Genomic DNA, 13,344 nt, shown 5'->3' on the forward strand with positions numbered 1-13,344 from the left:
AATAGTCTCCATACTGGAAATTTTAACATTTATTTTTATGTACAACCTAACGTTAGACTATTAAATTTAATTGGCTGCTTTCTTCTTTGTAGAATATTTTAAATGGTAACTCTAGCTTCACTTTTTCTAAGTTGCCTTCTAACAAATGTAAAATATCATCTAGGTAGAGAGCTTCCCTCATTTCTTCCCTCAGTGCGGCGGTTATTTTGATTAATTGATTTACTCGGTTTTCTTCTTCCTGANCTTTGTTTTTCATTTTGTCCTTCATAAATATATAACTATTAATCCATAATGCATAAAGAAATTAATCAATTTATAAACCCCTTAAAACCGTACTACAATGGATCCCTTGACAGGCTATGATTTATTACTTTGCATCGAATGTGATCCTACTATAACTAAATCAGATAAGCCTTAATCGTAAGCAAGCTTTCTATAAAATTCAGAATGGGTGAAAATTCTTGCAATAGTAATTTAAGTTTCTTGAGATTGTCTAAAAACGTATAATTAATCTATATAATTTATATTATACAGGGTGTCTCAATATTCCGTGTACCAGAGTTTCCTGTTGCTTTTTATATATAATTGGATATTTCTGCCATACTGAAAAGAAAACGAATTTTTAAATAAATAATCTCTTACATTGAAAAGGGTTAACGAAAGAATTTGTTTTATATATTTATTTCTGAGTAGCGGAAATATCAAATTAAGCAAAGAAAGTAATAAAAAGTGCCTCAAGTAAATAATTATGGACAATATCTTAATCAAAGGCATAGGATGAGTATTAAAAAATAGGTAACATATTTTTTCTAAATTGCTAATTTGTTGTAAAACCGAGATATTGGTTAATTTTTTGCTTATGTTCATTTGCGGTTATAAGAGTCATCGTAAAAAAATGTATAAAAATACTTCTTTGGAAACCTTTTAAGGAAGCAATTTGGAAGCATACGTGGTCTGTTCATAAAATAACCGAACTTTTTTAACCATGCGTTAATGGAGATATTTAGTGATATGCAGTTGGCAGCATTGCGTTGCGCGTAACCTTCTTTGTAAACACATGTTCTTGGATTGTTGATGTCTCATTTAGTTTTCATGGTATTGTTATTTGAGTGCAACGTGTTTAAGTCTTAGTCACGATTTTTGAAATGTGCTATTTTCTGTAACAACTGTGCAATGTAAAATTTTGCGTGAAACTGGAGAAAACTTTAACGGAAATGTTTCAACTTCTGAACCAAGCTTACGGAGATGATCTTCTGGGTCGTAGGAATGGTTTTCACGATTTAAAAGTAGTAGTCAGTCAGTTGAAGATGATCCTCGACCAAGAAGGCCTTCGACTGCAACTGTTGACTTCCACGTTCAGAAAGTCAAAGATCTGGTGCGTGCAAACCTCCAATTGACTGTTAAAGATATTGCAGAAGAGGTTAGCATCTCAATTGGGTCGTGCATGAAATATTGACTGAAAAATTGAACATGCATCGAGTTGGAACAAAATTTGTTTCTCGTTTGATGGCCGAACAGCAGAAAGAAAATCATTTGGACGTTTGTCGGCAATTGCTTGAACAATCCAATGATGATGAAACATTCATTCAAAGGATCATAACGAGAGACGAAAGCTGGGTTTACGGTCACGACATTGAGACAAAAGTTCAATGGATTGTCAAAGAATCTCCACGCCCCAAGAAAGCATGTTAGTCGCTTATTTTCTCAAAAGACCTCGTATTCGTTTAATTGTTTTGTCCCGATCAGGAGAAGCTGTAATTAAATTTTTTACACCTAATTGTGAGACACCCCGTATAAGAAAATAATCTAAAATGGATGAAAAAAATTCTATAAAATATGAACGCAATAAGAATTAACCTTCGGAGAGTGTTGCATTATAGTTTTTGGCTTTTATCTATGCTCCTCAATTTCTTAATAATTGTATTTTTGTCCCGATCAGGAAAAGCTGTAATTAAATTTTTTACACCTAAGTGTGAGACACCCCGTATAAGAAAATATTCTAAAATGGATGAAAAAAATTCTATAAAATATGAATGCAATAAGAATTAACCTTCGGACAGTGTTGCATGATAGTTTTTGGCTTTTATCTATGCTCCTCAATTTCCAACACTTTATAGTGTTTAATGTCGATGTTTTAAAGGTTGTTGAGTAATTATACCAACAACTGAGGGTTACATTCAATCGTTGAACGTAGCCAGCCCTTAGGAATCCTTTTAGGAAAAAATATTACCATTGTTTTTTTGTTTGTTTTAAGAGGAATCAATCCAAAAAGTTGTCGCAATCACTATTACACCCTGTGTATTTAAAGGCTGTTTCTAGGATTAATCATAATCATTTGTATTGAGAGAGGAATGCATATTACAAATCCCTTTAAACGTTGAAGGATTTCAAAACAAACATGGTTTCCAGGATGAGTTTGCACCATTATTAATTTCTCGAAAATTAGCCCACAATCTATGCTGCTTTATCACATTTGAGGTAAGAGTATTATATCCGAGTATAAATAAAATAGAGCTAAAACAAATAAGTCGGTGTGCATTCAATATATTTCAACGTATTTTAGTTAGAATCGGACTTAATAATGATTACTTGAATCGTTTATACTTAAATTTGTATGCCTGATAAAAGATTTAAAAAGTGACGCACATTTGCATTAAGATTCGGATGAACACTTACCTGAAAGCTTTCTTTGATCTCAGCTGTTTGTAAACGCATTTCCAATGTCTCTTCGCATAAGCTCTGCAGGCTCTTCTGCTCGTCATCGAGGCCAATACTGCTTAAAATGCTGCATCTGTCGGACACATTGGAGTCACTGTTTCCAAAGGGACTCAATTCTCTATTGAAAAAAGTACTTGTAATGCCATTGCTCCGATCGCTAGTTTGTGAATCATTGGCTTTATTAATGTTGTTATCTATGTCAACGATGTCTTCTAGATTACAGCCTATATCGGCCAAAATTAGTTCCATCATCAGAGATAACATGTTTTCCTCGTTCGTAGCATAGTAGTGATGGATGTCTTTCAGTATCTCTTCCTTTATATTTTCCTGTTTGTCTTTAATTAAGTATTTGTAATTAGTGGTTTTAAAGTTGACTGTTTTGAATAATTCCGCAGAGGTCTCTTCTTTGATTAATGATTTATATTTTGCGAAGTATATGATGGACATTAGAGCTTTAGTTTCGATATTGCATGGGTTTATTAATTTTGCTAGTTCCTCTTTCGAAGGTACAGTGAATTGTACATTTTTTAACTCACTGGCTAGCTTCGAATTGTTTTTCTTTATTGGAGGACCCTCAATGTCCATCTTACAATTGATAACGTTCACTATAGGCTCTGTTTTGATATTTACTTGAACGTGTTTCACCACTATTGGTTTTTCTGGTTCCACTATGTCCACAGATTCCATGAAAGCGGCTTCCTTTTGTAACTGGACTAAATGGGATTTCGGGTTGTTCCTTATATTTACTTCCTTGCCATGAGAATGATTTTCATTTACTTCTTTGACGTTTTCATTTACCACAACTTCGTTAAGATTCCATCCGAACTCAGTGTCCCTTTGATTTTCTACAAATGTACCGTCGGTTTTATATATCCGCATTTCGAGTAATCTTCTAGTCTGCGTGGGCCTTATGCACACTCGGGATGTCGGTGTATAATTGATTTAAGTGGGATTAGGGATAATCTGTCGAAGAATCCCCTTGAACACACTTTACCAAGTTTCACTTGAGAATGCCTATAAACAAAACGAGCAATGTAATTTGACATGATATCTTTATCTTTATTTATCTATTAAGTCTTTAGATTGATAAATGCCGTCGTAGGCTATTTTGTTTGTATTTGATAAAAATTCATGTGATACGCTATATCACCACCCATTTTATAATTTTATTGAGAAACAATAAATCAAAAATTTGTATAATGCTGAGTAGTCCCGCAATAAAACTTGTGTAATGTTATAAACATTGTACTCATAGTTACAAAATTTGAACGAAATATAATTAAAATAATTATAAAATAGACTTAATTATATTTGCTAGGTAAATGATTTTACCTTAAAGAAACATTAGGTATACTTTAATATCGTTAATTGAGTACTACGTGATAGAAACTTGGTTTATGTGACATAATTGGATGGCACAGATAAATTAAAAACTGTCAATATTATCAGTAACAGCACAGCGATAAATTATACAGGGTGCCCGGAAGTGAATGACCTATACTTCAAAATTTAATTTGGATTAAGTTATCTACATTTTTTATTTTTTACCTTCTAAAAAAAGTTACAAGATCTCATTCTTCTATTTCGTAATTTTTAGAAAATCCACTTTTTAAGATATTTCGAGACTAGCAAACGGTACATGAAGTGAGATTAACGCGTGTGACTAGCGCGTGTGACTTCACTTTTTTATAGGTTAAGTTCTTTGACTTTGTTTTAGTATCCATTTATCATTTTTATCTGTATTTCTGTTATAGTGAAATGGTGCAAAAATGGTATTTTGTTTGTTATACAAAAATAAATAAATTAACCAGAAAATGTACCCCCTGAGGTACTTCTTCTTGACAAAACAGTTTTAAATATGTACCTAGTTTTAAGGATCATTTCATTTTATTTGTGACATTTCTACATACTTACAGGGTATTTGTAAATAAGTGGGAAATATTTTAGGGAGCGGTTGCTGAAGTTATTTTGTGAAAAAAGTATAGAAATATGCTTCGTTTCCGAGATCCAGAGTGTTTAAATTTTAATTTTCTATTTATTTTTATTAATTATTTCAAATATATTGACTGGAAATTTGAAAAACGCATTGGAGGGATAAATGTGCATTTTTTGGGGTGATCCGAATATTTCTACTTGCACCATTGGCACGTGCGAGAATGCCACAAACTTTTTTAATAAAAGGAAATGGTGCGCCACTGACATTATCCCATTTTGATATTTTTTTAGAAATCTGCCACCAATTCTGAATGAAATTGGTCTTCAATTTTTTTCGTAGGACGCAGCGTTTTTGAGGAAAAATATAAAACATATTTTATTGCAAGTTGTGTATTTTTAATTTCAATGCTGTCAATATTTCTAAATAAAATACAACCATCTAATTTTGAGTCAATGTCCTTAACTCTTTGAAATAATTAATAAAAATAAATAAAAAATTAAAATTTAAACACTGTGTATCTCGGAAATAGCTGTTTTACATTGACAATTTATTGACGAATGAATTCATGAAGTCGCTTCATCAAGAAATTGGACAAGTGTAATGCTTGGGGCATTACACTTGTCGAATTTCTTGTCTACTGTCAAATAACGTCATGAATTTATTCATCAAGTTCTTGACGAATTAGAACATGCTCTAATTTTCGTCAATTTCTTTGTGAAGTTCAGAAGTACCAACCCAACAGATTTCCTGCCTAAGATCAGTAATGAGGTTATGTTATTGGAATATGTAAATAATTGTGTGGCGTCGTACTAGTTTTACATTGTTTTTACTGATTTGTTACTTACAAAAACTAATGTTTACATGATATGTGTCAAAACGGTACCGCTGTTGTGTCACTACAATTATGAGTGGAAAGGTGACATTTTTGAAATTTATTTGCTTCTTTGATTTGTTGGTAAAACTGATTTATGCGTCAAAAAACTTGACAAAGTCTGTAGCAGTGTAAAACCACACTGTTTACCAATAAAATCGTGAATTAATTCATAAAGAACTTCGTTAATTTATTCATGGATAAATTGTCAATGTAAATCAGCTATTAGAACTTGTATAATCCTGGTCCTCATCCTCACTATCACCATACTCTTCAGAATGAATGCTAATATTGCTAAAATAAAAGAATAGTTATAAAAAATTAAATGTCAAAATTGAAATTGGCGCGATATTTAAAATTAAGTGTAAATTAACTTTAATTATAGTAAATTACGTAATTTACGTAAGTTACAAAAATTACATAAATTACAACCGTTATCTCGCGGTGCGTAATATTACGGTAATTGTACAGTAATTTATGTAAGTAACAATTTGTCATTTTACCATTTACATCACTACTCGGAAACGAAGCATATTTCGTTTATATGGACTTTTTTCATAAAATAACTTCGGCAACCACTCCCTAAAATATTTCGCAGTTATTTAAAAACACCCTGTATATGCTCGCAAAAATTAAAGTTTAGAAATAAGTGACCCAAAATTGTAAGCGTTTCGTTTTATTTTTATTTAATCGGTCAGACCTCAGCAAAATTTTATTTTGTTTGAAAACGTCCCAAAAATCATAGGCAAATCTGTATTTATCAAAGACCGAAAAAGGTTTGGTGCAGATAATAATATTTTATAATGTGTGTTTTTCGATATCTGATATTATTAATTCAGTTCTTAGTTCCTAGAACTGGAAGAATAATGTCGATGAGTAGGTTATATACATATAACAAACAAAAAATTAAAGTTAGGATGATATAATATACATATTCTGAATTTGATAGACTACATCAAAACAGTCCTTAAGAACGTTTCAAGACCGGCTAGTTTCTTATGAAACATTATAAATTGAACAAGAAATTATAATGTTTAAAAATAGTCTGTCAAGAAAAAATACTTCTCTAGTTTAAAAAAGAACAAAGCTCTCTTGAACATAACCAATGGCTTCATAACTTTCCCTGGCAGAACTAAAATACAATTTTTCCATAGAATATAAGCATTCTTTTGTTCAACAAAAAATAAAATTACAAGAATGAGTTTCAAATGAATTTCTGAATATCAAAATATACTTGCTTACATCTGTTTAGTATGGTGTAAACTTTAAATAAACATAAATTTTTAATAAAATTAACCATATCATGTCGGTGTTATCTATAGCTACCTAAGAGAACGAGAAATCTCATTGTAAATACATCTTAATTTATTATTATTTAGTTAGGTAATAAGAAGCCTCCGTTCATTGCCGGATATCCCAAAACATTAAATTGAAATGCAATAAAACATTTTTCTTTGAAGGTCCGTAATTTTTTAAGAAATCACATTACTATTGAGGTAAATTGATCCAACTCAGATAAATTTAAATATTACTGTATAATTTACTTAAAATGTAAATTCCTACTGAACAAATATTAAAATTCATATGCAATATTACTTTTATAAGATATAAGTAATGCTAATAACTAATGTGGTATAAGAATGTCAATCAAAATTTTTAATCAAATGCTAAAATCATTTTCATTGATATACACACACCATCTAGAATAATACCTTTTATTTTTTATTTTCTGAAAAATTTAGGAATACTCATCTTGGTAAGTCTGCTTTGGAAATGAGGGTACTCAGAAAATTTAAAATGGCATAGAAGGTAAAAAGGAATTTCCAAATGGTCTGCTAAATTAAGAGGATAATAACAGTTGTTGTGAACTAACGAGGGTGATGATTATTTAAACTTAAAGCTTTAGTCCTTCTTTCTTGAATATCTTAACCTACTGTAAGTACGTACGTACCTAATTTATCCATTAGTAGATCATTGTTTTGATATATCAAATGAGGAAACGAATATATGTTTTATGTTACACATGTGATTTCAATAAAACAAAATTGGGTGTAGGTGTATGATAAATATTGTGGTAAATTTTAATTACATATTTTTATGAATAGTGAACTTATTAGAATTACAGGTATTGAAATAATAGTCTATATAATTATTTATATTTTATATGATACCATTCACAGGTAGGTAGGAGTATCAGGTATAAGGCTTATTTTGTAGTCAGCCCTCATTAATGTAGGGTATTCATTTACTTTAGATTTATTCTGTCATTAATCTGTTCATCAATATTGAGGAAGTATTATCATTATTAGTAAGTTAAAATATATTTGCAACAGTTTTCAAATATATAACACTAAATGTCATTTAAAACAGTTATATAGAAATAAGGTTATAGGTAATAAGAAATCAGAGTTCTATGAGAAAAAAAATATATTCAGTTTCTTATTCATTTATTTTAATTAATGAGTATTTTAAGTTAATTTATTCTATAGGGTGTCCCAAAAGAAACGCAGGATATGAGGAAAAAATAATTTATTAATTAATTAATAAGTTGGCAAAGTTTTTACATGTTTTTAAAGGGTAGACATTGACATTTAATATAAAGGAGGATATCGGGCAAATGTCCTCCGCTCTCTTTTAGCATACTCGCTAAAGGTGAATTTCTCAACAAAATCACCGTCCATTTGTTGATTCTCCAACATCCAGTCAGTGAATGCCCGCTGCATTAAATGGTAGTCTGGTTTCAATTCTTGTGTTAGCTGAACTGCAGCAATATTTTCGGCAAAACGGTCAGTACGACGCGACGCAGTCCTGTTTTTTAATTTTCTGCAACTGAACCCATTTGTTCAAAGTTTACAGTTGTTTTATTCGATTCGCTCCTTCTACCGAAAGTTTCACGTAATTTGCGTACAGTCTCAGCTACACACTCTCTGTACTTGCAATGAATTTTCACAGTCTTTACTCGATCATATAGCAGCAATTTAAGTCCTGCGTTACTACAGTTGATTCATTTGAAGTTAATATTAACCTTTAATAAATCGAATGAATTAGCTCCAACAATTATTTTGCAGTTTTATGTTCATATCCTATTTGTTTTCTTGCAATTTTTGAATGAACTTTTACACATTGCGGAAAAACTGAAATAAGCTCCAATATCGACAGACTTACAACAGTTTGTATTTTTGAGCTTCGTTATCACCCATTTTACCTTTGTATTATGCTCCTTATCGCTTCCATCCGCAAGAGGTTGCATTCTATTTATATCGTTACGTAATCTTTGTATTAGTAAAAAACTTGATAACCGATAATCGCCCTAGACAAGGCCATTATAATCGTCTCAAGTATGTCATCTATATTTATTGATAACGGGTATATCGAAGTTAGATAACAATCTACGATTCGTTTTTATTGGGAATTAAAACAATAAATTGTCACTGGTAAATGGTCTCGAAATCCAAGTGTCGGAATTTCAAAATGTAGGCAAAATCTGTTTGGAATTCGAGACCACAATCAGTTAGTTACTTTTTGGACCTTATCAAAACGACATTTCCTACTTTTTTTCTGCAGGGCATGAATTTTGGAACTTATTAGGGTATTCCTATTGTTCTAAGCCTTATCTATCACTAAATAAATCTATTAAGAAATATTTTATATCTATTAAATTCATTTTACACAGCTATAATATACCGCCAAATTTAAAAACAACTGTATTTCTTAACGTTTACTAATTTGTTCCTGTATTTGATTGTCCTTAATTATTCCTTGATAACGAAGGCTATTAAATCAGTTGCATATTGAAAACCTCTGTAAGGAGAAAATTGTTTTCCATGATAATAAATAAAACTGATGACAAATGGTACTTAAAAATTGCATTTGGCTAGTGTTTTTAGATGTTACTGATTACATATATTTCCATACTTCAGTACTGTGCCAAATTGTCAATTTGGTCTGAGTGTCCTAAAGCTCCCACAATATTTATCAGTAAATAGTTAATAAGTCAAATCATTGTTTGAAACGGGCTATATAATATATTGCCGAAACTCATCTATTATGAAGGAAGTAAGCTATATGAAGGAATACCAAATTCTTAAACTGCAAAAGGGCCGCCAAGTGGGTTATTATTCTAGTTTGAAATGCGTAGGATAACTGCTACTAATTTTGTGCATAATTATCTCAACGGAGTAATAAAATTTACGTGATGATATTTATTTTTGTAAAAAGTATTAATGTTTATCGAAATCGTTATTTGTGAAAAATATTGTTAAACATCTTGGTTTTTGGGGGTGGGTCGATTTGGGCGGTTTTTGCCCCATTTTGTTTTTGCGATAAAAAATGTGAAAAAATTCCTGTAATATCTACTACCAAAAATGAGTCGATCTGACCCGAAACGGACCACCCACTCACCACCCAGTTTACCTGTAACACCCCCGCAAATACTGGAAATACCGTCACTAGATAACATCATTTTGGAGAAATTCGGCGCTGTAAAACTGAATAACACGCCTCGATCACCGTATCCTTGGGTTTTTGGGGTTGCTGATCACGAATCCGTGGTCCATTAGCCTCCACCAGATGTATTTCAAGGTCATTTGAAGGTTAAACTGAGAAAATGGTGATAACAAATATAAAATATATATACGTTGTTGGGGTCGACGGTTCCGAATCCAAGTAACGTTTACGTGTTGTTGTAACCAGGGCACCTCCTCGTGGTGATGGTGGGCAACGGAGTTGTCCCACTATCCGGCGAAGTCTCTGGGTTACGCGCTCATGCCGACATGGCAACAACACGATCTACAAAACGGGGATTCGGAGACCCGGACCACCAGATTGACCTCCAAATAACTTCGAAACTAATCTCACAGAGGTTAATGGAACCCGGATTCGTGATCAGCGACCCCGGAAACCCATAGATATATTTTTTATGTTTTTTATCAGCGTTTTCTCAGTTTGACCTTCAAATGACCTTGAAATAAATCTGGTGGAGGCTAATGGACCACGGATTCGTGATCAGCAACCCCAAAAACCCAAGGATACGGTGATCGAGGCGTGTTATCCAGTTTTACAGCGCCGAATTTCTCCAAAATGATGTTATCTAGTGACGGTATTTCCAGTATTTGCGGGGGTGTTACAGGTAAACTGGGTGGTGAGTGGGTGCTCCATTTCCGGTCAGATCGATTCATTTTTGGTAGTAGATATTACAGGAATTTTTTCACATTTTTTATCGCAAAAACAAAATGGGGCAAAAACCGCCCAAATCGACCCAGCCCCTTTAGAATTTAATAAAAGTTAGAATGCATGCAGATGGACTTTTTTAATTACAATTTAATACTTGTTATGCTATCTGAGATGACTAATTGACGTTGTTTATGGTGGTAAATATGGTGTCGTAATATTACTATCGAATTCGCCTATGTTTCGAATATCAACAACGTTTCGTCATTAGGTACCATCACAATCTCAAGCATAGAGAACAGTCCCGAAGATTTAATGCAAAACTCAGCAGACGGCGCGACCTCATCAGATCGCTCTGAAACAATCCATGTCGATGTATAGAAGCACACGAACGAGCGAAAAATCACCGATGTTTCGAAATCTCCACCGCCGAGCCATCCGGAAAATTAACGCCGATAGTCCTCCGTTCCTTCCATCTACGATAACAAATTGTGCCAGGAGCGAAAATTTTTCAACACACTTTCGAAAAATTTCCACATCCAGATGACCTCAAAATCACACCCCCACAAGACCTTAGAGGGTCGACATTAAAACCGTTAAGTTTCAGTCTATACTAAAGCGGATCGTACAATAGGTTACCTTGCGGAAACCACCTTGGCGATCGAACGTCAACCCGTGGCTTTTGCAGTTATTTAACCAGGACCCCGGTGCCTGGTCAGACAACAATGAATTCGCATTGAAACCGCTACATTTTCTGTATTGTACTAGCATAAAAAAGCATTAATAAATCACATATCTGAAAGCGCATTTCTGAGTTATAATTTCTCTAAAAAATTTCCTAAACCGAGCCAACGCTGCATTAATTTTCAAGCTTCTAAAAGCTTATCGTATACGGGTACCATACACAACAGTGGTTTTAAACAGTACAACGACTGTGATTTTCAGACACTGGGGTATCATATTTGTCAGTGCTATACAGGGTACTCAAAGAACCCGTACACAACAACTTTTTCAAGTCACATAGACTCTTACAGTGATCTCCAGATCTAGGGATTCTAGGGTATTAGACCCGACAGTGATATACAGGGTGAACTCAAAATTACAGTTTTTTGAGTTCATCAGAACATTTCCAAAGTAGGTAATATAAGTTTTAATAAAATTAAGTTATAATTTTCCAGTGCTTGTATCAATCACACAAATTGGAACGTCCACCACTATTTCACAATTGCGAAAGACTGTAAATCTAAGTTTCCGTTTTTGACGATCACAAAGTCCAGCGTCCGAACCGAGCAAAATCCACGCCATGGCTTCTAACGTGGGGTCACGACAGAAGAGCAACAAACATACTTCAATCCGTGACATGGCGTACAACGTGGGACCTATTTTAAAATACGACAATGGTTTCACAATACTAGGAAAACAAATTTTTGACATTTTATCTTCTGCAATTTTTTTCTGAACTCAGACAAGCACGGGAAAATTAAACAAAACTCATTGATCCAATGTCGTTGACGGAATGCTTATTCGTTTAATGCCCGTATCGCACTCTGCACATTAATGTGTGTCCAAATACAGAGCCTTCATAAATGATTGCAAGCCACATGACCAGTAATTTTGTTTGGATTTAATTAAAGGTCTAAGTGCCGTGGTGGAAGACAATTTCACCACCCCTCCGACATACATACATTCTATACACCTTCTTTTCGTTTTTTAATAGTACCTCGCTTATTGTTAGCGATCGACCCAACAAACACTACATGACTATAGTTCTACCCAAATATGTATAAATATAGAGGGTATTCCATTTAACTTAACAAAGTTAACATCCGCGGCCATTTTGTTTGGACTTTATTTGTTTTTTATTATCATTTTCGATAAATTCATAAAATATCGTGAAACTTTTATATTTCACATTTTTTTATAACTCTCAAAACAAAAAAGTTAAAGGGGGGTCGAAATATAGTGAATCACCCTGTACATTAAAAGATAGGAAAGTAGTGTTTGCAGGAGACCTGCATAACACTGCTTTTTAGTCATGTAATGTACAATATTTTATTTACGACCTACACTATGATATAAATTTAAGTTTGTTGAAATAAAATTTCTGACAAAAATATATTTATAAACAACAATAATTAGGGTTTCTGATTTCTCGGCCTACTTTTTTTCTCGGAACTCGAGAATTCTCGACTAGGAATTCCCGAGAATTCTCGAATTCTCGAGAAATTTCTAAAACTTAAAAAAGTCATAATTTTGGTATTGCAATGCGAAATATAAACATGCTATTATACTTAACAATCATCATTAACATTTAGTATTTATTCAATATTTTTATTAATTACTTATATGTTTCTACTTCTACTAACAAAACTAAATTAAACTTTGAGTATCTTCTTCTTAAAAACCTTTAATTTGTTTTTTTATTAAACACTTTCATTATACTTATGTTTATTTCAATGTTTTTGAATCGTAGCATTCTTCCAATAATTATTAATAATCATTAATCATGCAGTCTTTTAATTAAACAAATAGTAAATAAGGAATTTAACCGAAGAAATCTTAAAAAAAACAAGCTTTAATTTAAAGATACAGAAGCGTTCTTCCTATTAATTTATCGCTTATAATCACAATCTTTTAATTAACATAACAA

General features: G+C 32.5%; 1 protein-coding gene across 1 annotated transcript; it reads right to left on the bottom strand.

The window, feature by feature from the left end:
* Positions 1-28: 28 nt before the first annotated feature.
* LOC108906171 lies at positions 29-3,696 on the bottom strand. The gene is made up of 2 exons (XM_023454657.1): positions 2,677-3,696; positions 29-238 (listed from the first exon to the last, which is right to left on the bottom strand). The coding sequence occupies exons 1-2, from the start codon at positions 3,595-3,597 to the stop codon at positions 53-55; spliced, it is 1,107 nt and encodes a 368-aa protein (XP_023310425.1). The 5' UTR covers positions 3,598-3,696; the 3' UTR covers positions 29-52.
* Between the last annotated feature and the right edge of the window lie 9,648 nt (positions 3,697-13,344).

Source organism: Anoplophora glabripennis, unplaced genomic scaffold (assembly GCF_000390285.2).
Source record: "Anoplophora glabripennis isolate ALB-LARVAE unplaced genomic scaffold, Agla_2.0 scaffold126, whole genome shotgun sequence".
In the NCBI taxonomy this organism is placed as follows: Eukaryota; Metazoa; Arthropoda; class Insecta; order Coleoptera; family Cerambycidae; genus Anoplophora; species Anoplophora glabripennis.